Source organism: Oncorhynchus mykiss, chromosome 22 (genome assembly GCF_013265735.2).
Source record: "Oncorhynchus mykiss isolate Arlee chromosome 22, USDA_OmykA_1.1, whole genome shotgun sequence".
NCBI lineage: Eukaryota > Metazoa > Chordata > Actinopteri > Salmoniformes > Salmonidae > Oncorhynchus > Oncorhynchus mykiss.
In genome coordinates this window covers 19,603,637-19,628,618 of record NC_048586.1, presented here as the reverse complement: position 1 = coordinate 19,628,618, position 24,982 = coordinate 19,603,637, and the positions used below count along the sequence as shown (strand labels likewise).

Sequence of the window (24,982 nt, the reverse complement as noted above, 5' to 3'; positions counted from 1 at the left end):
AGTACAATTTATTTCACATAGTATACCACCTATTTTTATTAAAATCATAATACATTTTCAATATCTACAAAATGTCATTCTCATTTTCCTAATGCACACTCACTTGTAACATAAAATGGAACGTTCCAGATAGGTGGATATAAAAAAAACATTTATGGGCACTTTCCCGACAGGAAAGCACATTACAGATTTTAGCAGAGATTCTCTAGGGATCCAGTTTATTTACAAATGGAATCTACCCCAATAAACAAAATGAAAATCCCTCCCTTGTATTGTTAATGGTCCCTATGGCGGAAATGGTAGGCTAAAAGCTATTAAAGGCTAATGTACAAGTGAAGGGAAACCTTTCTTCTCTTCAATAACCTACGCTCAGGTAATTTACAATAACTCGGAAATCACATTTGAAATCTCAATTTCCAATAATAGAGGACAAACAGTTATTCCTTCAACAATTCAAGAAAGTAAGCGGTTTTTGCTGAGATTGGGGCTTTGTTTTGGAATACGTTACAGTAGATATGTTCAACGTATAGCTCCTATAACTCCGAAGCAAAAAGGTAGCTCTCTGTTGATGCAGAGCCACCTTTTGTGGGCCCTAAGCAAGATTTGTCTTGAGTGGATGGTCAGGGGGCCGGAACATTATTAGAAATAATGTGTAGACTACAAATTGACGGCAAGAAGCCCAAACAGATATAGTATTTATTAAAAACCTGGTTTACATTTGTATACCATCACATACAGTATCTCTATTATACATGGGAATACTTTGGAACAGATTTCCCAATTCACTTAAAGCTGATTTACTGGTGTTTTTACAGTCTTATGTACAACAGTAAAAAGAAAATGCATTAAAATGACACGTTTTTGGGGGTATCTGGGGACCTTGGGGTGACAAATAAAATCTCCCGTGGGCCAAATTCAGGGAACCCTGCGCTAGATGGTTAAAAGAAAACATATATACAAATATAAAAAAAACACTTAGAAAATGCCTGTAGTGGTTTTGGTTCAGGACAGAACAAAAACAGTGGGAAACACCAGGTTAAAACCAGACCAACGTGGATTTCCTTTTTGATGACGTCAATGTTCAACCCTGTTGAAATGTTACGCAAACACCTCCATAAACATTGAGGAAGCATTGTGAGAACGTCTCAGGGAGAATGCCAGGTGAGCGGCAACAACAAGTGAGCCACAGAGTTTATGGTTCCACACAGCATCATCTTCTCCTGGTCTTGGACAGTGGTTAAATTGGACAGGCGCACACCACTACAGAGTACCGAGCCTATTATTTTCTACTCTTTTGAGTACCGGCACCTCTTATAGAACATTTACTCTTAAATATGAACACTGTACTTTAAAATTAGTACTAATCATGTTTTTCTTCTGTGGCTCTGCCAGCACGGTACTGTTCCTCAGGTAGTGTCAAAGGGGTTGATGAGGTTACTGTGCGGTCAGGGGGATGCCTCGGCCGTCCGTCACCGGGCCCTCCTGCAGGTTCTTGACCAGCTGGGCCAGCCAGCGCTTGGTGGTGGTGTCGTCCTTTAGCACCTGGGCGAATGTGGCATCCTTCAATTGGTCAGGCAGGCACTGGCGCAGTGCTTCTCGCGCTCTGGGGGTCAGAGGTTAGATGTAATGAGTGAACAGAACACCAAATATATTAGGGGCACGTTCATCAGGAAACAACGTTGGCTAACATTTAGATTGTTCTTTGTTCTAGCATATTCCTAACACAACTCTGAAGAAGGAATCATGTCGACTCTCCATGGCATTCCTGTCTTCAACGGCTTCTGAACATGACCCTGGACTGCAGTACATCCCCCCCCCACCCACCCCTGCTCTTGTTCACTCCTCTTTGTGTATCTGAGACAACTGGGTAAGTGTAAGAGAGACTGTAGGTCCATATACAGTGGCGAACTGGGACCAGAAATTGGCCCAGGGATTTGTAACACACCGGCCCGTTTTTTCCCCCCTCAAAGCCCCCCAATCGGCCCATTTATTTCCTTGAGGCTCCCAGTATTAGCCACAAACTTAAAAAGTTGTGCAAAATTTAGATCAGCTCAGTGGGCTAAAAATGGACACGCCTATTTGCCTGAAATGCCTGATGGCCAGTCCGCCTCTGCCACTAACTTAACATCCACCACCCACACTCCTCTATAAGATGAAGGGAGTATCAATTTCCTGTTACAAGGTAGAGCTACAGGCAGCTATGTGATACATTCACCTCAACACAGTAGTTTCATTGCTCACCCCCCCACCCCCAGACCAACGATTAAGATATTCTTAACAACATGAGATCCATGGTTGCCGTGGCAGCCTTTGGAGTTTACTAACTGCATTTTACAGACTACCCCTCCCCCTCAGCAACTTTACAGAAGTTATATCCTCCGCTGTGCAGTCAAACATTTATAAAATTAAGGCCACCACTTGCTCCCTATCCCAACTCAAAACCTGCTCATCTAGCCTGCTTATGTTCATCACCACCCTGATCAACAAGTCCCTGCTGCAGGGCTGCCAACTTTTGAAGACAGCTCAGAGTGAGATTTCATATTGTGAATGTCAATGGTTCCACCCTCTAACCGTGGGGTCTGGGTGTACACCCCCCCCCCCCGTAAAAAAAAAAATATATAAATGTTTTAAAGCTAATTTCCGGCTATTCTACATATTTTCACATGGCTAACATGCTGACTCAATAGGGCAAGCATCCACCATCATGAGCATGTTGGTTTTGTCCATCCACACCAGACGAGTTCAGGACACGCAGGTTGAAATATCAAAATGAACACTGAACCAACTATATTAATTTGGGGACAGGTCGAAAAGCATTAAACATTCATGGCAATTTAGTTAGCTAGCTTGCTGTTACTAACTAATTTGTCCTGGGATTTAAACATTGGGTTGTTATTTTACCTGAAATGCACAAGGTCCTCTACTCCGACAATTAATCCACAGATAAAGGGTAAATTTTTTGTTTCTAGTAAGCTCTCCTCCTTCAGGTTTTCTTCCTCTGGACTTTATATGGTGGTTGGCAACCAACTTTAAGGTGCATGACCAACACCAACTGGACTGTGGACCTCAGTTCATCTTTCAATCACCCATGTGGGTATATGCTCCTAAAAACCAATGAGGAGATGGGAGAGGCGGGACTTGCAGCGCATCAAGCGTCACAAATAGAACCAAGTTCTATTTTAGCCCATGGCTACGCAAATGCTTATTGACACGCGCGAGCAGTTTGGATGCAATGATTGAATGACATGCATGTGAACATTTGTGTGGTCAGCATTTAAGGCCCATGACCAGAGTGGATTTAAACAAATGTTTTAGCACAGGTAAGGTGTATTCAGGATACTTTTAAAGTTGAATACACAATCAAAACTTGTCGACCTGGTCTGAAGTTACTTAGAAATGATTTGGGCATGAGATGCTAACATTTAGAGCATTAGAAAATGCTAATATTAAATGGTTGGTGAGGGTGGCTATTGACTAACCATAGGATGGATTGCAGTCTTTCCTTGTCGATAAGAAACCAACATGTAAATATCTAATTCATATGGGTGAACTATTCCTTTAAAATAGGACCATAGAAAATCCTGATTGGAGGTAGCTCTACAAGAGGTTTGGCCACCTGATTTATGTCTCCCAAAAACTGGGGGTTTGAATATGTTCATGTGACATTTGATTAGAATAAATAACCCCACATTTAAGAAAAATTGAATGAATATTTATCTTCAGCAGGCATAATAGAAAATTAATACAGGTCGCAATCGCTCAAGCACAAGCTCACTTCCTAGTGAGTAGTCAGCTAATCTTCATATTTCAAGTTTAGCCAACTTCAAACTATTTGCTAGCTAACAAGGCACAACAGTTGAATTGTTATGGAACACACCGTTCTGTCCATCTCCAACTGTTTGAACAGCATGCTTGTCTGTCCATTTTGTTCCGACGTTGAAATCATGTGGCCTACCTAATTTCTCAGAATGAGAACGAGTTGCCAGTTCCCTATATACACACACACAATTGTTTTTGATGCATATTGCACATTTATAAAAACACAGACTTGACAGCTAGTATAACAGGCTAAAATGACGTTGGTACTGAAATGCTGTGTGCAATATACTGAGAATTCATTTTCCAGAATCAATGTTCATTGACCCTCTCGTTTTAGTAGTAATTTCCAAACAATTGACCAGTCGGCTAAATGGAGTCAGCCCTAATTTTTATATACATTACCAGTCCAAAGTTTGAACACACCTACTCATTCAAGGGTTTGTCTTTATTTGTACCATTTTCTACATTGTAGAATAATAGTGAAGACATAAAAACTATGAAATAACATATGGAATCACGTAGTAACCAAAAAAAAAAGTTAAACAAATCAAAATATTTTCTTGATTCATCAAAGTACCTATCGTTTTCCTTGACAGCTTTGCACACTCTTGGCATTCTCTCAACCAGCTTCACCTGTAAATGCTTTTCCAACAGTCTTTAAGGAGTTCCCACATATGCTGAACACTTGGCTGCTTTTCCTTCATTCTGCAGTCCAACTCATCCCAAACCATCTCAATTGGGTTGAGGTCGGGTGATTGTGGAGGCCGTGGTCTTGGACCCTTACTAAACCAATCACAAGTTTCAATCTGACGCGGTTCATAGTGTGGTGACAGGAAAATTATGTATCTCCAGCGTGAAGCTGCCAGTTACAATGCTTGTGATGTGGAATGCACAGTTGAAGTTAATGCACTGAATTACAAAATAAAAGCAGTACTTTTTTTTCAATGAGTGAGAAATAAAAGGTGTGGCTCTTGAGCTTGTGAAGAAGGTCAAATGTGTGTCTCATGCCCAATGCGCGAGTACACAGCACTGCTGCTGACCGGAGAGGTACCATCGATCTTCAAAACAGCAGTAGGTCACCCCCTTACTCAAGAAACCCATCCTTGATCAGGACATCCTATCCAGCTACAGGCCCATCTCCAACCTCCCCTTCCTATCAACAGTACTGGAGAGTCCAGATCCCAGGAGTCTGCCTTCACATGCGGTATCCCACAGGGGTCAGTGCTGGGGCCTATTCTGTTTTTAATTTACATGCTCCCTCTCGGCCAAGTCCTCAGAGATTATAACATCAACTTCCACTGCTACGCTAACGATAACAAAATGTAAAATAACACCAAACCAGACACCATCTCTGCCCTAGCAAAAGTCAGCAGCTGCCTAGAGGACATCAGGGCATGGATGAATGAGAAAGAACTTCCTCCAGTTGAACAGTAACAAGACTAATGCTATGCTTATTCGGACACCCAAGCAGGCCATCCACCTGTCCTTTGTCATCTCCAACCTTGGAGTCAAGTTTGATCATTCGGTGTCCTTCGATGCCCACATAAAACATTTTTACTTCTTGAAAACATTGCCGGTGTCTTACCATCACTCTCCTAGCCAGATGCAGAGAAACTCATCCACATCTTCTCTCGGATTAACTTCGGCAATGCGCTGTTTGGGAAGTCCAAGAAGTCCGACCACATCACCCCAATACTGGCCGAACCCCACTGGCTACCGGTCAACTACAGGATCGACTCATGCTTGTATTTAAAGCCTTGAAAAGATTGAGGCCCACCTACATCGGCGACTTCATCTCAATCAGCAAGACATCTCGCACTCTCCGCTCCAGCCATTCCATACTGCTTAAAGTCTGCAAGATACGTCTCTGAACTATGCAAGGCTGAGCTTTCTGCTTCCTTGCCCCTCGCCTATGGAATGCACTCCCTGACCATCTGAGAGCCACTCCATCACTCTGAATTTTTAAATGGGCGTTAGTCTTTAGACGTGGATTTCAAAGTCCTAAACCTAATCTAAAATGTATTTAGCACCTAGTCCACTATTGCCATTTTACCTCCCTTGATTTGAAATGTGTTGTTTTTATTTCCTTCAGTAGAGCTTTAAGATAACTCTAATGAAAAGCTCTATACTTATGTTAATCTTGCATGAATGATTTCAGACATCAACTCAACGTTTTGAACTAATAATAATGCCATTTAGCAGACGCTTTTATCCAAATCGTAATGCATCCATCCATTTTACGTATGCGTGGTCCTGGAAATCTAACCCACTGTCCCGGTGTTGCAAGTGCCATGCTCTACCAACTGAGTAACCTATACATAAAACATCCTTTTTGCTCAGAGTGGAAAAATAAGCTCTGACCCAGATAACAGTTCCACCTGTGAGTAGGTCATGAGACCACAATGCACTGAAGCACCACAGTGTCACTAGAAACCTTGACTTTGTGTGGGCAGGAAGCAGGTAACTTCCACTGTGCGGGCAGGAAGAGGTGTGTTTCTCAGAAACAGGTTCAGGAGTAATATACACACACATCAAAATGAAAACACCTGTAAAAAAAATAAAAAGTCAAAACATCCTCCCGAAATTCTTCCACTGCTCTGTCATCACTATACACTTTAGTATGAGACTGCCATTATTTAAGTCGTTTGTGGTGATGAGGAGCATTGTACAAAACAAAGTCATCAGGTTTTGAATAATCTCTAACCAATCAGAGTATCAAAGCCAATGACGAATTTTCGAACTACCGCTTTACCCACGTAAAAAAGCGAATGTTCTGACAAGAAGCGCCTACCATTTTCATGTGGAAAAGGCACTACATGCTATGTGGAAATAGCTTGGTATTGGCTTGATTTCTAGAATAGGCTCTTTGAGGAAAATGTCTTAAGTCAGAATGTCATTTACAACTTTTATTGGATAAAAAAATGAATACACACTAGCAGTTTTTGTTCGCTGGTAAATACATGTTTTCCTTGAGGCCCCCCAGTATTAGCTAGATAATGATCATTTTGCAAAAAAAAATAAAAAATATCACTGAAAATGCCCATCTGACTTTTGTCCGAAATGCCAGATGGCCAGTTGTCCCCTGTTGGTATAGTTCCATGGTTTCACGTTTTCCAGTCCTAGCATACAGTGCATTAGGAAAGTACTTTTTCCACATTTACTTACGTTACAGCCTTGTTCTAACATTGATGAGAAAAAATTTAATGATTTCTTCAAATCTACACACAATATCCCATAATGACAAAGCAAAAACAAGTTTGTAGAAATGTTTGCAAATGTATTAAAAATAATGAACTTAAATCACATTTACATCAGTATTCAGACCCTTTACTCAGTCTTTATTGAAGCACCTTTGGCAGCGATTACAGCCTCGAGTCTACTTGGGTACAAGCTTGGCACATCTGTATTTAGGGGGTTTCTCCCATTCTACTCTGCAGATTCTGTCAAGCTCTGTCAGGTTGGATGGGGAGCGTCGCTGCACAGCTATTTTCAGGTCTCTCCAGAGATGTTCGATCGGGTTCAAGTCTGGGCTCTGGCTGGGCCACTCAAGGACATTCAGACACTTGTCCCGAAGCCACTCCTGCTTTGTCTTGGCTGTGGTGCTTAGGGTCGTTGTCCTGTTAGAAGGTGAACCGTCGCCCCAGTCTGAGGTCCTGAGAGCTCTGGAGCAGGTTTTCATTAAGGATCTCTTTACTTAGCTCTGTTCATCTTTGCCTCAATCCTGACTAGTCTCCCAGTCTGTGCTGCTGAAAAACATCCCCACAGAATGATGCTGCCACCACCATGCTTCACCGTAGGGATGGTGCCAGGTTTCATCCAGACGTGAGGCTTGGCATTCAGGTCAAAAAGTTCAATCTTGGTTTCATCAGACCAGAGAATCTTGTTCCTCATGATCTGAGAGTCTTTTAGGTAACTTTTAGGTAACTTTAGGTAAACTCCAAGCAGGCTGTCAAGTGCCACTCTACCATAAATGCCTGACTGGTGGAGTGCTGCAGAGATGGTTGTCCTTCTGGAAGGTTCTCCCATCTCCACAGAGGAACCATCGGGTTCTTAGGTCACCACCCTGACCAAGGCCCTTCTCCCTCGATTGCTCAGTTTGTCCGGGCAGCCAGCTCTAAGAAGAATCTTGGTGGTTTCAAACTTCTTCCATTTCAGAATGATGGACGCCACTGTGTTCTTGGGGTCCTTCAATGCTGCAGAAATGTTTCGGTACCATTCCCCAGATCTGTGCCTCGACACAATCCTGTCTCAGAGCTCTAGGGACAATTCCGTCAATCTCTTGGCTTGGTTTTTGCTCTGACATGCACTGTCAAATGTGGGACCTTATATAGAAAGGTGTGTGCCTTTCCAAATCATGTCCAATCAATTGAATTTACCACAAGTGGACTCCAAATCAAGTTGTAGAAACATCTCAAGGATGATCAATGGAAACAGGATGCACCTGAGCTTAATATAGAGCCTCATAGCAAAGGGTCTGAATATTTATGTAAATAAGGAATGTTAAAAAAATATATTACATTTGCAAACATTTCTAAAAACCTGCTTTCACTTTATCATTATGGGGTATTGTGTATAGATTGAGAATTTTATTTTTTATTTAATCAATTTTAGAATAAGACTGTAATATAACAAAATGTGGAAAAATGGAAGGGGTCTGAATACTTTCGGAATGCACTGAATCTCTGACTGACACAGTGACCTCCTGGCTTAAATTACATTCATGGCACAGCTCCTCTTGATGTACATGAAGAGACAGTGCACCAACAAAGAGAACAAGTGAAGCTTCCCCTTTCTAATATATTAAGATTCTGCACATTTTAGACAAGATCATTATGAGAAAGTACTAACACATAACAGCGTCATACATGCTTATAACAAGTCTTACAGTGCATTATAAAAGGCATCATAATGCATAAGCCTATACAGTGCCTTGCGAAAGTATTCGGCCCCCTTGAACTTTGTGACCTTTTGCCACATTTCAGGCTTCAAACATAAAGATATAAAACTGTATTTTTTTGTGAAGAATCAACAACAAGTGGGACACAATCATGAAGTGGAACGACATTTATTGGATATTTCAAACTTTTTTAACAAATCAAAAACTGAAAAATTGGGCGTGCAAAATTATTCAGCCCCCTTAAGTTAATACTTTGTAGCGCCACCTTTTGCTGCGATTACAGCTGTAAGTCGCTTGGGGTATGTCTCTATCAGTATTGCACATCGAGAGACTGAAATTTTTTCCCATTCCTCCTTGCAAAACAGCTCAAGCTCAGTGAGGTTGGATGGAGAGCATTTGTGAACAGCAGTTTTCAGTTCTTTCCACAGATTCTCGATTGGATTCAGGTCTGGACTTTGACTTGGCCATTCTAACACCTGGATATGTTTATTTTTGAACCATTCCATTGTAGATTTTGCTTTATGTTTTGGATCATTGTCTTGTTAGAAGACAAATCTCCATCCCAGTCTCAGGTCTTTTGCAGACGCCATCAGGTTTTCTTCCAGAATGGTCCTGTATTTGGCTCCATCCATCTTCCCATCAATTTGAACCATCTTCCCTGTCCCTGCTGAAGAAAAGCAGGCCCAAACCATGATGCTGCCACCACCATGTTTGACAGTGGGGATGGTGTGTTCAGGGTGATGAGCTGTGTTGCTTTTACGCCAAACATAACGTTTTGCATTGTTGCCAAAAAGTTCAATTTTGGTTTCATCTGACCAGAGCACCTTCTTCCACATGTTTGGTGTGTCTCCCAGGTGGCTTGTGGCAAACTTTAACCGACACTTTTTATGGATATCTTTAAGAAATGGCTTTCTTCTTGCCACTCTTCCATAAAGGCCAGATTTGTGCAATATATGACTGATTGTTGTCCTATGGACAGAGTCTCCCACCTCAGCTGTAGATCTCTGCAGTTCATCCAGAGTGATCATGGGCCTCTCCTTCCATTTCAATATTATCGCTTGCACAGTGCTCCTTGGGATGTTTAAAGCTTGGGAAATCTTTTTGTATCCAAATCCGGCTTTACACTTCTTCACAACAGTATCTCGGACCTGCCTGGTGTGTTCCTTGTTCTTCATGATGCTCTCTGCGCTTTTAACGGACCTCTGAGACTATCACAGTGCAGGTGCATTTATACGGAGACTTGATTACACACAGGTGGATTGTATTTATCATCATTAGTCATTTAGGTCAACATTGGATCATTCAGAGATCCTCACTGAACTTCTGGAGAGAGTTTGCTGCACTGAAAGTAAAGGGGCTGAATAATTTTGCACGCCCAATTTTTCAGTTTTTGATTTGTTAAAAAAGTTTGAAATATCCAATAAATGTCGTTCCACTTCATGATTGTGTCCCACTTGTTGTTGATTCTTCACAAAAAAATACAGTTTTATATCTTTATGTTTGAAGCCTGAAATGTGGCAAAAGGTCGCAACGTTCAAGGGGGCCGAATACTTTCGCAAGGCACTGTATGTGACGTGGTAAGCAATTTTTAGGGACCAATTTTTGGCAAGTGAGCGCTACTTTCAGAACTATTGGCTAAAAAGTATACAAAAGTATCAGAGAATCTCTTTAAAGTGCTGTTAACGGACATGCTACCTGTCCCAGACCTGCTTTTTTCAACTCTCTAGAAACAGCAGGAGCGGTAGAGATACTCTTAATGATCGGCTATGAAAAGCCAACTGACATTTACTCCTGAGGTGCTGACTTGCTGCACCCTCGACAACTACTGTGATTATTATTATTATCATCATCATCATTTGACCATGCTGGTCATTTATGAACATTTGAACATCTTGGCCATGTTCTGTTATAATCTCCACCGGGCACAGCCAGAAGAGGACTGGCCTGGTTCCTCTCTAGGTTTCTTCCTAGGTTTTGGCCTTTCTAGGGAGTTTTTCCTAGCCACCGTGCTTCTACACCTGCATTGCTTGCTGTTTGGGGTTTTAGGCTGGGTTTCTGTACAGCACTTTGAGATATCAGCTGATGTAAGAAGGGCTATATAAATAAATTTGATTTGTTTTAACACTTAATTTACCTTGGATTATCAGAGAGGCGAAGGTAGCAGCGTACAACATGTTTCAGCAGACGTGCAGATGGTTCCTTCGAAAGCTGCAGCACCATTTTCCCCTGAAAATAAAGGGAATCAACATGTTTGGGGTAGAAAAACACAATAGTATAGTGCCTTCAGAAACATTTTACACATTTTGTTGTGTTAGACTCAATTTAATCCATTTTTAAATTCCGAGTGTGTGTCACTGGCCTACACACAATATCCCATAATTCCAAAGTGGAATTATGTTTTTAGACATTTTTACAAATTAATAAACATTTAAGAGTCAAGTTTTCAAGCCCTTTGTTATGGCAAGCCTAAATACATGGAACACATACAAGTGTTTGTCCCATGTTTCATGAGCTGAAATAAAATCTCCTGTCTCCTTTGCCAAGATATGCCACAACTGTCAGGTGGATGGATTATCTAGCAGCTGATTAAACAGCATGATCATTAAACAGGTGCACCTTGTGACGAGAACAATAAATGGCCACTCTACAATGTGCAGTTTTGTCACGTGCGTCGAATACAACAGTGAAATGCTTACTTACAGGCTCCAACCAACAGTGCAAAAAAGGTATTAGGTGAACAATAGGTAAGTTAAGAAATAAAAACAGTAAAAAGACAGTGAAAAATAACAGTAGCGAGGCTATATACAGTATCTAGGCTATAACAGTAGCGAGGCTACATACCGGTTAGTCGGGCTGATTGAGGTAGTATGTACATGTAGATATGGTTAAAGTGACTATGCATACATGATAAACAGAGTAGCAGCAGCGTAAAAGAGGGGTTTCGGGGGCACACAACGCAAGGTAAAAATCAGTTAACCCACTGTTCCCCGGTAGGCCGTCATTGTAAATAAGAATTTCATCTTAGCTGACTTGCCTAGTTAAATAAAGATTACATTTAAAATAAAACAAAATGTATCCGCCGCCATCACCTCATGTTTCAGCATGATAATGCACAGCCCCATGTCGCAAGGCTCTGTACACATTTCCTGGAAGCTGAAAATGTCCCAGTTCTTCCATGGCCTGCATAATCACCAGACAAGTCAATCATTCATCATGTTTCAGATGCAGCTTGTTCCAGTTCCCGCCAATATCCAACAACTGGGACAAGATTCCACAGGCCACAATCAACAGCCTGATCAAATCTATGCGAAGGAGATACACTAGTATATGGACACCCCTTCAAATTAGTAGCTTTGGCTATTTCAGCCACAACTGTTGCTGACAGGTGCACACAGCCATGTAATCTCCATAGACAAACATTGGCAGTATAATGGACTTATTGAAGAGCTCAGTTTTTTTTATTTCACCTTTATTTAACCAGGTAGGCTAGTTGAGAACAAGTTCTCATTTGCAACTGCGACCTGGCCAAGATAAAGCAAAGCAGTGCGACACAAACAACAGAGTTACATATGGAATTGAGGTAAGGCAATAAATTGGCCATAGTGGTGAAATAATTACAATTTAGCAATTAAATACTGGAGTGATAGATGTGCAGAAGATGAATGTGCAAGTAGAGACACTGGGGATCAAAGGAGAAAAAAAAAACAGTATGGGGATGAGGTAGTTGAATGGGCTGTTTACAGATGGCTATGTACAGCTGCAGTGATCATGAGCTGCTCTGACAGCTGGTGCTTAAAGTTAGTGAGGCAGATATGGGTCTCCAGCTTCAGTGATTTTTGCAATTTGTTCCAGTCATGGGCAGCAGAGAACTGGAAGGAAAGGTGGCCAAAGAAGGAATTGGCTTTGGGGGTGGCCAGTGAAATATACCTGCTGGAGCGCGTGCTACGGGTGGGTGCTGCTATGGTGACCAGTGAGCTGAGATAAGGCGGGGCTTTACCTAGCAAAGGCTTATAGATGACCTGGAGCCAGTGGGTTTGGCGACAAATATGAAGCGAGGGCCAGCCAACGAGAGCATACAGGTCACAGTGGTGGGTAGTATATGGGGCTTTGGTGACAAAACAGATGGCACTGTGATAGACTACATCCAATTTGCTGAGTAGAGTGTTGGAGGCTATTTTGTAAATGACGTCGCCGAAGTCCAGGATCGGTAGGATAGTCAGTTTTAGGGTATGTTTGGCAACATGAGTGAAGGATGCTTTGTTGCGAAATAAGAAGCCGATTCTAGATTTAATTTTGGATTGGAGATGCTTAATGCGAGTCTGAAAGGAGAGTGTACAGTCTAACCAGACACCTAGGTATTTGTAGTTGTCCACGTATTCTAAGTCAGAACCGTCCAGAGTAGTGATGCTGGACAGGAGGACAGCGATCGGTTGAAGAGCATCCATTTAGTTTTACTTGCATTTAAGAGCAGTTGGAGACAACGGAAGGAGAGTTGTATGGCATTGAAGCTCGTCTGGAGGTTAGTTAACACAGTGTCCAAAGAAGGGCCAGAACTATACAAAATGGTTTCGTCTGTGTAGAGGTGGATCAGAGAATCACCAGCTGCAAGAGCGACATCATTAATGTACACAGAGAAAAGAGTCGGCCCGAGAATTGAACCCTGTGGCACCCCCATAGAGACTGCCAGAGGTCCGGACAACAGGCCCTCCGATTTGACACACTGAACTCTATCAGAGAAGTAGTTGGTGAACCAGGCGAGGCAGTCATTTGAGAAACCAAGGCTGTTGAGTCTGCCAATAAGAATGTGGTGATTGACAGAGTCGAAAGTCTTGGCCAGATCAATGAATACAGCTGTACAGTATTGTCTCTTATCGATGGCGGTTATGATATTGTTTAGGACCTTGAGTGTGGCTGAAGAGCACCCATGACCAGCTCGGAAACCAGAATTGCAGAGAGGCAAGTAATAGGGGTTGCAATAATTTCGGCTGATAGTATTAGAAAGAAAGGGCCCAGATTGTCTAGCCCTGCTGATTTGTAGGGGTCCAGATCTTGCAGCTCTTTCAGAACATCAGCTACCTGGATTTGGGTGAGGGAGAAATAAGGGAGGCTTGGGCAAGTTGCTGTGGGGGGTGCAGGGCTGTTGACCAGGGGGAAAGCATGACCAGCCGTAGAAAAATGCTTATTGAAATTCTCAATTATTGTGGATTTATCGGTGGGGACAGTGTTTCCTAGCCTCAGTGCAGTGAGCAGCTGGGAGGAGGTGCTCTTACTCTCCATGGACTTTACAGTGTCCCAGAACTTTTTGGAGTTTGTGCTGCAGGATGCAAATTTCTGTTTGAAAAAGCTAGCCTTAGCTTTCCTTACTGCCTATGTATATTGGTTCCTAACTTCCCTGAAAACTTGAATATCGCAGGGGATTTTTGATGCCAATGCCGTAAGCCACAGGATGTTTTTGTGCTGGTCAAGGGCTATATCTGTTTCTGATTCTACATTTTTTGAATGGGGCATGCTTATTTAAGATTTTGAGGAAAGTGCGTTTAAAGAATAACCAGGCATCCTCTGACGGAATGAGGTCAATATCCTTCCAGGATACCCGGTCCAGGTCGATTAGAAAGACCTGCTCGCTGAAGTCTTTTAGGGAGCATTTGACAGTAATTTGTGTGAGATTGAGGGCATCAAGCTTCGATTGTAGGATGGCCGGGGTGTTAAGCATGTCCCAGTTTAGGTCACCTAACAGCACGAGCTCTGAAGATAGATGGGGGGGAGCAATCAATTCACATATGGTGTCCAGGGCACAGCTGGGGGCAGAAGGTGGTCTATAGCAAGCGGCAACGGTGAGAATTGTTTCTGGAAAGGTGGATTTTTAAAAGTAGAAGCTCAAATTGTTTGGGCACAGACCTGGATAGTAAAACAGAACTCTGCAGGCTCTCTCTGCAGTAGATTGCAACCTTTGGCAGTTCTATCTTGTCGGAAAATGTTATAGTTAAGGATGTACATTTCTGGGTTTTTGGTGGCCTTCCTCAGCCAGGATTCAGACACAGCTAGGACATCCGGGTTGGCAGAGTGTGCTAAAGCAGTGAATAAAACAAACTTAGGGAAGAGTGTTTCTAATGTTAACATGCATGAAACCAAGGCTTTTACGGTTACAGAAGTCAACAAATGAGAGGGCCTGGGGAATGGGAGTGGAGCTAGACACTGCAGGAACTGGATTAACCTCTACATCACCAGAGGAGCAGAGGAGTAGGATAAGGGTACGGCTAAGGGCTATAAGAACTGGTTGTCTAGTACGTTCGGGACAGAGTAAAAGGAGCAGGTTTCTGGGCGCGGTAGAATAGATTCAATGCATAATGTACAGACAAAGGTATGGTAGGATGTGAATACAGTTGAGGTAAACCTAGGCATTGAGTGACGATGAGAGAGGAATTGTCTCTAGAGACATCAAATAAACCAGGTGAGGTCACCGCAAAGTGTGGGAGGTGGGACAAGAGGGTTAGCTGAGGCATATCGAGCAGGGCTGGAGGCTCTAAAGTGAAGACAATCACTAACCAAAACAGCAATGGACAAGGCATATTGACATTAGGGAGAGGCATGTGTAGCCGAGTGACTTCCAAAGTGGCATCGTCATAGGATGCCACCTTTCCAACAAGTCAGTTTGTCAAATTTCTGCCCTGCTAGAGCTGCCCTGGTCAACTGTAAGTGTTGTTATTGTGAAGTGGAAACATCTAAAAGGGTTGCAACACTTGTAACCGACTTCCAAACTTCCTCTCGAAGCAATGTCAGCACAAGAACTGTTCGTTGGGAGCTTCATGAAATGGGTTTCCATGGCTGAGCAGCCACATACAAGCCTAAGATCACCATGTGCAATGCCAAGCTTCGGCTGGAGTGGTGTAAAGCTCGCAGCCATTGGACTCTGGAGCAGTGGAAACGTGTTCTCTGGAATGAAATCCCGCATCACCATCTGGGTTTGGTGGATTCCAGGAGAACGATTCCTCTGCTCTCCAGTTGGATCTGTTTGATCCTATGCTCGCACCAAGTGCACGTGATCCATTGCTTATCCTCGCAGAAACTATGATTGATAAGACAGCAGCTGATACACTTTAGACTGTACCATTGTCAAATAACACGGTGTGCCGTAGGATCGATGACATGGGCGTTGATATTGTTGATCAGTATATTTAATGTTTTTTTTTTTATTCAGGTACATTTTCTCTGCGGTTGAACAAATCGACTTATGTCAGTGGGGAAGCCCAATTGATTGCGTGTGTGATACAGAGACATTTCGGAAATGAATGAGCACATTCTGTTCTGCAAGAAGCTAACGGGGAGAACTACAGGTGAGGATGTGTTTTGCATTATTGACCGCTTTTTCTCAGACACAATCTGGATTGGAAATCCTGTTTTCATGTGTGCACGGATCGTGCTGCATCAATGTCTGGGAACGAAATGATTAAGTGCCAACATAAATAAGTTAAATCCCACTGTATCATTCATAGTCATTGGCCATCAAGATAATGAGTCCTGAGTTACATGATGTTTTGAATGACGCAGTGAAAGTGATTAACTTTATCATGTCCAGGCATTTGAATCACCGACTGTTTGAAAGGCTCTGTGATGACAGTGGGACTGAGGACCAGCAGGTACTGCTTCACACCGACGTCTGTTGGCTATTCAGAGGGAAAACGCTTCAGAAGCTTTTTGAGCTGCGTGCGGAAGTCAGTAATTTCCTGCCTAAGCACTCACACCCCCTTGTGGCTGTGTTCGAGGACAGACTGGGGAGCCCGCCTCGCCGATGTGTTCAGCAAACTGAACAACCTGAATCTAGCTCTGCAAGGTAAAAGACACACACATTCTTAACATGTACCACAACGTGTGTGGATTCGTGAAGCAGATCAAACTCGGGGAGAGGGAATGGGAAGATGGGGATATAAGCTTAAGTTTCCAGCAGCTTGACACCTACCTTTTTACAGGTGTTTTCAAGTCTTGCCATAGATTTTCAAACATATTTACATCAAAACTAGAAGTCAGCCACTTTTCAAGCAACCCCAGTATAGATTTGGACTTGTGTTTTAGGTTATTGTCCTGATGAAAGGTTAATTCACCTCCCAGTGTCTGGTGGAAAGCAGACTGAACCAGGTTTCCCTGGTTCAGGCTGCAATTTCTGTGACTTGTTAAGCAAATATTTACTCCTGAACTTATGTAGGTATGCCATAACAAAGGGGTTGGATACTTATTGACTCAAGTCATTTCAGGTTGTCATTTTTAATTAATTTGTAAAAATTTCAAAAAAACAATTCAGTTTTCAGATTATGGGGTATTGTGTGTAGGCCAGTGACAATTATTATTATTTTTTATATCAACATTTAACCCACTTTAAATTCAGGTAATTCACAACAAAAAAGTCAACCGGTATGAATACTTTCTGAAGGCACCGTATCACTTTGGAGGGCAGCCTGCCTGCAGAGTGCTCGTTGCCAACCTGGTAGTTGTTATTCCTTATAAATATTGTAGTAAATTCACTAGAATATGTTACAGATCTTCATCCCCTAATATTGAAGGCAGTACGATGTTACGGCTGCATATCTTTAGACAAAGAATCAGTAGCCACCCAAACTAGGCCCATCTGAAATATGAAAAAGTATCAATCAAATCAGCAGGTAGCCAGGGTTGGGTAGGTTACTTTCTTAATGTAATCCATCAGTTACTAGTTACCTGTCCAAAATAGTAATCATAAACGTAACTTTTGCATTACACAAACTCAGTAATCTGACTACATTCAGTTAATTTTAGATTACTTTTCCCTTAAGAGCATGAGAAGAAGACAAATGTATGTTACCAATTGAACGACATGTATTGCAGGATAAATTAATGTTAAAGTTTACCTAGTTACATTTTACTTTACGGGTTGGTTATGTAGGCTTCTTCTAACCCATCGCTTTCTACAACATATAAGATTAAATTACATATTTACATTAATATAGAAGTCCCAAAAAATGTATGTAGTAAGACTATCAAAGCTGTGTGTGTTTTAGTATGTGTCCATTAGGCCTCTGGATTTATTTTTTGTATCAGCATGAATTAGATTGAGCAATAAAAGACCCGCTTTTATTCCATAGGCTGGGATCTGCACTATGCAGCTGTTGCAAGAGCAAATTTTATGATTGATAGGCAGCTTAAACTTCTTGAATGCAACCATTATTTGGTTCAAATACACATTTAGATTTGTGAACAGCCATCCACGACAACCACAATCCATAAGGTGAAAATAGCTAAATGAGAGAGCAGCAGTGATTCACATCAATACGCTATGTACAGTTAAAGTCGGACGTTTACATACACATAGGTTTGAGTCATTAATTCTCGTTTTTCAACCACTCCACAAATGTCTTGTTAACAAACTATAAGTTTGGCAAGTTGGTTAGAACATATACTTTGTGCATGACAAGTAATTTTTCCAACAATTGTTTACAGACAGATTCACTTATAATTCACTGTATCACAATTCCAGTGGGTCAGACGTTTACATACACTAAGTTGACTGTGCCTTTAAACAGTTTGGAAAATTCCAGAAAATTATGTCATGGCTTTAGAAGCTTCTGGTAGGCTAATTGACATCATTTGAGTCAAACCTGTGGATCTATTTCAAAGCCTACCTTCAAACTCAGTGCCTCTTTGCTTGACATCATAGGAAAATAAAAAGAAATCAGCCAAGACCTCAGGAAAAATAATTTGTAGACCTCCACAAGTCTGGTTCATCCTTGGGAGCAATTTCCAAATGCCTGAAGGTACCACATTCATCTGCACAAACAATGGTACGCAAGTATAAACACCAATGGATCACGCAGCCGTCATACCACTCAGGAAGGAGACGCCTTCTGTCTCCTAGAGATGAACGTACTTTGGCGCGAAAAGAGCTAATCAATCCCAGAACAGCAGCAAAGGACCCTGTGAAGATGCTGGAGGAAACAGGTACAAAAGTATCTATATCCACAGCAAAACGAGTCCTACATAAACATAGCCTGAAAGGCCGCTCAGCAATGAAGAAGCCACTGCTCCAAAACCACCATAAAACTATGGTTTGCAACTGCACATGGGGACAATGATCGTACTTTTCGGAGAAATGTAAATAGAACAAAAATAGAACTGTTTGGCCATAATGACCATCATTATGTTTGGAGGAAAAAGGGGGATCCTAACCTACTTAAGACAGGGAATTTTTACTAGGATTAAATGTCAGGAATTGTGAAAAACTGAGTTTAAATGTATTTGGCTAAAGTGTATCGAAACTTCCGACTTCAACTGTAGATATCAATAAGTGATATCCGTATCGCCGTAGACTACACCACTGCTGGCATCCTTACCGCCAAGCGTTTATTCATGTTGGATAGTCTTTGGATGCCAACAGAAGTCGCACAATTGGAAGACATAGCTTGAACTGTAACCCACAAGCCTATTCCTGCTCGTTTTGCGCAATCCATCAAACAGATTTGGTGTGTCATCATAGTGGTCTCTGACTTGTGGTCAGGCTCGCTCAGGTGGAACAAACTTGAACTTGCGCCTTTTTTCAATGCTGATTTGAACGTCATTGAGAAAACAGAGAAAAACACCCTTTCTATATTAAAGTAATCCTCGGAGTAATCATCTACTTTTTCAAAAGTATCTAATCTGATTACAATATTTTTGCTATGTAACTGATTACATGTAATCTGTTACTCCCCAACCCTGCAGGTTGTTGTTCCTATTGTTCTGGCAAAGATGAGTCAGTAGTAGATTGCTAAACTGTATTTTATATGGATGATAAATGTAGGCCTACTCTATTTTTGCCAGGCAAAACTGGAGGAAATTAAACAAGAGCTGTGTTTGAATACTCATAGTAACCTCACTACTTGTGACGTGAATTGAGTATATAGGGGCGGCAGGGTAGCCTAGTGGTTAGAGCGTTGGACTAGTAACCGGAAGTTTGCGAGTTCAAACCCCCGAGCTGACAAGGTACAAATCTGTCGTTCTGCCCCTGAACAGGCAGTTAACCCACTGTTCCCAGGCCGTCATTGAAAATAAGAATTTGTTCTTAACTGACTTGCCTGGTAAAATAAAATAAAAAAATAAAAAAAAAAATATAGTATGCTTATTGGTCATAGTACGGATATAGTTAGTATGACAAAAGTTACCGGATGTCGTACTAAATTTGCCAAAATATGATGTATACATGCAGTGGACACTTTGTGCTTTTAGGGCCCATAATGCAATTAATCATAAAATGGCCGTGGTTTCACAGCGTTTTCAAGTTTGAAGAAAATGGCGGAAAATATGGAGCCAAAGTCCAACGAGAGTGGATGCAAATTCATTGCTTTAACTAATTATAATCAAAGTTAAGAAAATGTTGAGCAATGTAATGAAGTAATGACTTTTCAAATAAGTTATCGTTACACGTTATGTTGGCTGACCATTTGCTAACTACGCTATCCTTATGAACCGCATAGCATTACAGCAGTATGTACCAGTATGTTACCTAACATTAGTTGGCTACTAATAAATCGAACTGGCCAGGCAGTATATTAACTATCTGCTAACTAACTACCCAACGTTTATTGACTCGATTATTCACATAATTCTTAGCTAAGTGGTATAGTCGTTGTGCGTTTCAATGGAAATGGTTAATTCCGGATAGCTACTCTGATTTCAGAGCACTCTTGTGCAGAATAACTGATGAATTTACAAAACGCTCAACACCGTTGAATAAGGCCAGTGTCAGTAAACGTTGGCCAAAAAAAGCGTAATTAAATTGTTGCTAGCAGCACAGTTAGTCACCAACGCTCTGGATAACAAACAGTCTAACCAGCTCTGTTAGGGTGAGTAAAATGGTGAGAGTGAGGTGTTCTCTCATTTGTGTCTGAAAGTAGCTAGCCAACGTTAACTTTGGTGCTTGACTGCCATTGAACGAACCGATCAACCCTAGGGTGCGTTCTTAAATTCGCTCAGGCTATCTACTCCGATTTCAAGGCACTCTGGTCTGAGTGTGCCAGAGTGCAGAATAACTGATGAATTTACGAACACTCAACACCAGTTGAATATGGCTGCTGTCAGTAAATGTTAGCAAGCTAGCCAACATTAGCCAGTTAGTTTGGGTGCTTGAATGCCGTTGTGAGGTCTACTCCTCTGCCAGAACGTTCCCGAGAGCGAAACGCTCTGAATTTACGAACGGACAATCTGACAACGCTCTGGATTTACTAAGGCCCAGAGTGCACCCTGGAAATCCAGATTGAATTTACGAACACACCCGAAATCGTAAAATGTTTAGCTAGCCATTTGTTATGCTAACAAGCTAGCAAGAGGTTGCATCGCAACAGCGTCAAATTCCGGTAGGCAGGCAAAGCTCTATTATGCTCAACTGAAACGATACTGTTTGTTTACAGTATACTAAAATGAACGAATTGTATGTAGTATGTTAGTATGGGTATTCAAACACATTTAAGTTCTTTCTGGTCACTAATCTTGATACGCACGTGTCCCTTTGCACGCCATTGCTGATGATTGGTAATTGGTCAACAATCAAGACGCTGAACTTTTTGGTTCTGATGCATGGATGACAATTTAAAGACGACTTACGGGCAGTGGGTTCAGAAGAACTAACATTTTGTGGGAAATTTTATCACCACAGAAAGGGGCACTTTGGAGACTGGGAAGGCAAATGGGTACAGCCCCATTTGTTCACGTGTCTGGTTTTATCGCTGAACAACCCCCCCCCCCCCCCCCCCTGTATATACAGCTGTGCTAAACCTTCCTCTGAAAACAAATGATACTTACAAGAATCATTGCCACGTGAGAGAAGCGTTCATAGGTCTGGCATATGTACGCCAGCCCGGTGTCGTCCAGCAGAATTTTTTGGAGTATGAAAGTAGCAACCTGACATTGAGGAGAAAGGGAGAATTACTAAAAGGTTATACATTTCCTTTTGTTTATATGCACGTAACATAATGTGTGTAAGCAATATGGCAGAAGCTGGATAGATTAGCTACCGTTTTGGAGAGTTCGCTGCCTGACTCCATGATGCGCAGGCATAGAGGGATGATCTCTGTGGTAAGCAGGAAATTGATCACCTCCTGTTCGTCTGTTTTGACCAGAGCACCTGCAGGAACACAAACAGCAAACTACAGTTGGAGGCATTCAGGTGTTTTTAACGCACCAGAGAATTGCGGCATGAACAATCGGGTGCATTGGAATCAGGCAGACAAAAGCAGGTAGAAAAGGATGTTACCTATGACTCCTAAGCTGGTGAGGCGCAGGTACTCAAATGGGCGTGTCTTGCTCACAGTATGCAGGAAGGGGTAGAGGAAGAGAGGAATGTGTGCTGCCAAAAATGCAGACCTGGAGGTGGTGGTTACATTTTGAATGTGTAAGATAGTGACACATAACACAATCATTTACATATTGAAAAGAAAGATGGTGCATTACCGAGTCTCTGGATGGGAGGCGACACACTGTAAGAGCGCGAGGGCATTGCATACTCTGTTGGATTGGTGGGCTGTCAGAGTTGGTGGGTTTATGGAGGGGTAGATGTTCACAATTTCCTGAAAGAAACAGAATGCAAATAAATTAGAATGTGGAGTAGTATCGTTCTCTTAAAGAGATTCTGCGGTACTTTTGTATACTTTTTAGCCAGTAAATCTGAAAGTAGTGCTCACGAGCCAAAAGTAGTCCCTGAAAATTGCTACGACATCACATGTCCAGATACGGGATGTGCACTGCTCTGCTGTGTGTGCGCGCATCTTCCTTGTTGCCACTCAAATAGCTAGAGGCTGAAGCCCATTGGCTAGAACCTGAATTGATTGGGGATGGCCCACATGGGGGAAAATGGCGCAGTAAAGCTTCCAAACAAACTTAGTTTCTAACTAGTGATTTCATGGCTAATTGAGGTAAGACAGTAATTTTGCTCATAGATTATACATGTATGAACTACACGTCGCCACATCCAGCACTATGCTGGAGGTTTAAAAAAGACTTAGTAGTCGCCAAAGGTAAAATGCATGTCTTTAAGGAGGCACTGTAGGTACCTTCACGCAGCAACATTTTAAATTTACGTCATTTAGCAGATGCTCTTATCCAGAGAGACTTACAGTAGTGAGTGCACACATTTCCATACCCTGTAAGAATATTTTAAGATAAATAAACAACGCAGAGGACTAGAGTTGATTGGGGAAATAACGATCAATGGAAATAGTTGTTTTTCAGTTCAACATCTATTTAGAATCTGTGTAGGGGTTTCAGTCTTGGACTCATAGCGACAAGTGGCAAGTTCTCATTGGTCCGACTTGTCTATACATTGAGCCTTAAACGAGATACTTGGTATTTGGTCATTGGTTCAATTTTACTGTAAGTAATTCTAATCTGTCAACCACAGGTTGTGTTATAAACTACATCTGGTCTCTTTGTTCAGCGGAGAAAACACTGAGGACAGGGAAGAATGACCATCTACTTTCCAGCATAAAAACTATGATTTGTTCTCTTTGAATAAATATATTTTTCTCCCTCTGATTTGTATTGGGGTCTGTGTTATTGAAGAAAAACATCAACTGCTAACATCCCCTGTGGGAATCGTACCCACAACACTGGCGCCATGCTCTACCAACTGAGCGAACACAATGCCACAATGACGAAGACACACAGACATAGGGGGAGGCCACCTAAAACAATGCACATGTATTTTTCCTCTTATGAAAGTGCATTACAGATTGGCTTGAATCGACTCAGTAATGTGAAATAGTTATTACAGTAAGCAAAGATAATATATTTAGTACCTGCAGGAGGGCAGCAATGGTTCCACAAGAGTGCCATAGCATGGGTGCAAGGTCAGGGACAGACTCCCTCTTCTTGCTGAGCTCCAGGAGGGCATTCTCCCTGGTCTCGGGGGTAGACAGCTCGTTGATCCACTGGTAGATCTTCTCCCGATCCACCTGAACCAGGGCTGTGGTTGCAGCCTGTGAGAAAGGGGCAGGGGGGGTGAACCAACTTCAGACATGACATCTGAGCATGTAATACAATTCCAACGAATGCTCTCCCTTTCTAGGATCATCCGTCAGATAAATCAAGATCGGTTTGCTGCCCTCTGACTAACTAACGTTAGTAACAAACTTAACTAGTTAAATTTTACAATGCACGAACTGCAATCATGTGTTCGGACGGGTGGGTATAATTTGTGCAACGTTTCAACAATAAGGTTGCCAACAAACAACACATACAAAGTTGTATAGCGGCTGAATAAGATACCGGGTAGGGAGTTGGCCATTTCATGAGGTTATTCACTCACCACGTTTATTCCGAAAAATGTCTGTCCTCACTCTGGTAGCCTATGGACAAACATTAAGAATAAGCTACGTGTTGAGTTGATGCCTATTCGGCAGCTACTTAGCTAGGTGAATTGATCATACTACTTTGTATGCGTAGTTTGTTGGCAACCTTGTAACGTTACTTTACGAAGTTTCAGGAACAGATTCCTGTTGGAACGTTCGACAAATTATACCCATCCTGTTTGGGCTGTGTAAACTAGAGACCTCCCGAGTATTTAGCTTTGCGACACATCGGTAGTATGTGTACTGGTTGGACTCCCCGAGTTGTGCATGGATCTAGTGGGTGGCGACAGAAAATAACCATAACACAAAATGAATATGTATATTGATAGATAACACGGCATACAATGTAACGTTAGCTATCTAATTCAATATTGCAAACTTACTGCGCCTGTAGCCAGCATTGTCTGAAGCGTCTGGATATGATCTCCCGTAAGCTGTTGAGCTAGCTACAAATAAAACAAAAACTACAACTAGTTACCTAGCTAGCTAGCTTAGTTTTAGCAGAATATATTTGGTCTTAGTTTGCTACAATGGTCACATCGGAACTGGAACTACGTTTAAACCTTTACCCGCGCGTTTATTATTCCAACATGCTGCGAACCTCTGTTTGAGAATGATATCTGCTTTATCTAACGCTATAACACAAGCAACATAGTTATTATCTTTAAACAAAATATAACCCTTAGTTTACATGGGAGGTCGATACCGATAGGAAGCTAGTAAGACAGTTATGCATTTCATTTGTTGATTTGTTGAATCAGAGACGGAAAAGGAAGCGAGACCCCCGACTCGCTGTTTCTTTCTGGTGGGTTTTCTGGTTCAATAAAAGTCAGAACCCAGCTGCTATTGCATTGGTGTCTATGGTAGACACACCCTGTTAAGTAAACCGGAACTGATCATATTTTGCGATGCTTAACGGCAT

At 41.9% G+C, this 24,982-nt stretch overlaps 1 protein-coding gene across 2 annotated transcripts; it reads right to left on the bottom strand.

Moving 5' to 3' along the window:
• Positions 1 to 664: 664 nt before the first annotated feature.
• LOC110501568 (CCR4-NOT transcription complex subunit 9) lies at positions 665 to 24,877 on the bottom strand. Of its 2 annotated transcripts, none has more exons than XM_021579232.2 (8): positions 24,444 to 24,877; positions 23,509 to 23,688; positions 22,166 to 22,281; positions 21,969 to 22,078; positions 21,730 to 21,839; positions 21,518 to 21,616; positions 10,851 to 10,942; positions 665 to 1,603 (listed from the first exon to the last, which is right to left on the bottom strand). In XM_021579232.2, the coding sequence occupies exons 1-8, from the start codon at positions 24,459 to 24,461 to the stop codon at positions 1,435 to 1,437; spliced, it is 894 nt and encodes a 297-aa protein (XP_021434907.1). In that variant the 5' UTR covers positions 24,462 to 24,877; the 3' UTR covers positions 665 to 1,434. The 2 variants fall into 2 exon arrangements, with proteins under 2 accessions (XP_021434907.1, XP_036814831.1); XM_036958936.1 differs by lacking the exon at positions 24,444 to 24,877 and adding an exon at positions 24,018 to 24,218.
• Between the last annotated feature and the right edge of the window lie 105 nt (positions 24,878 to 24,982).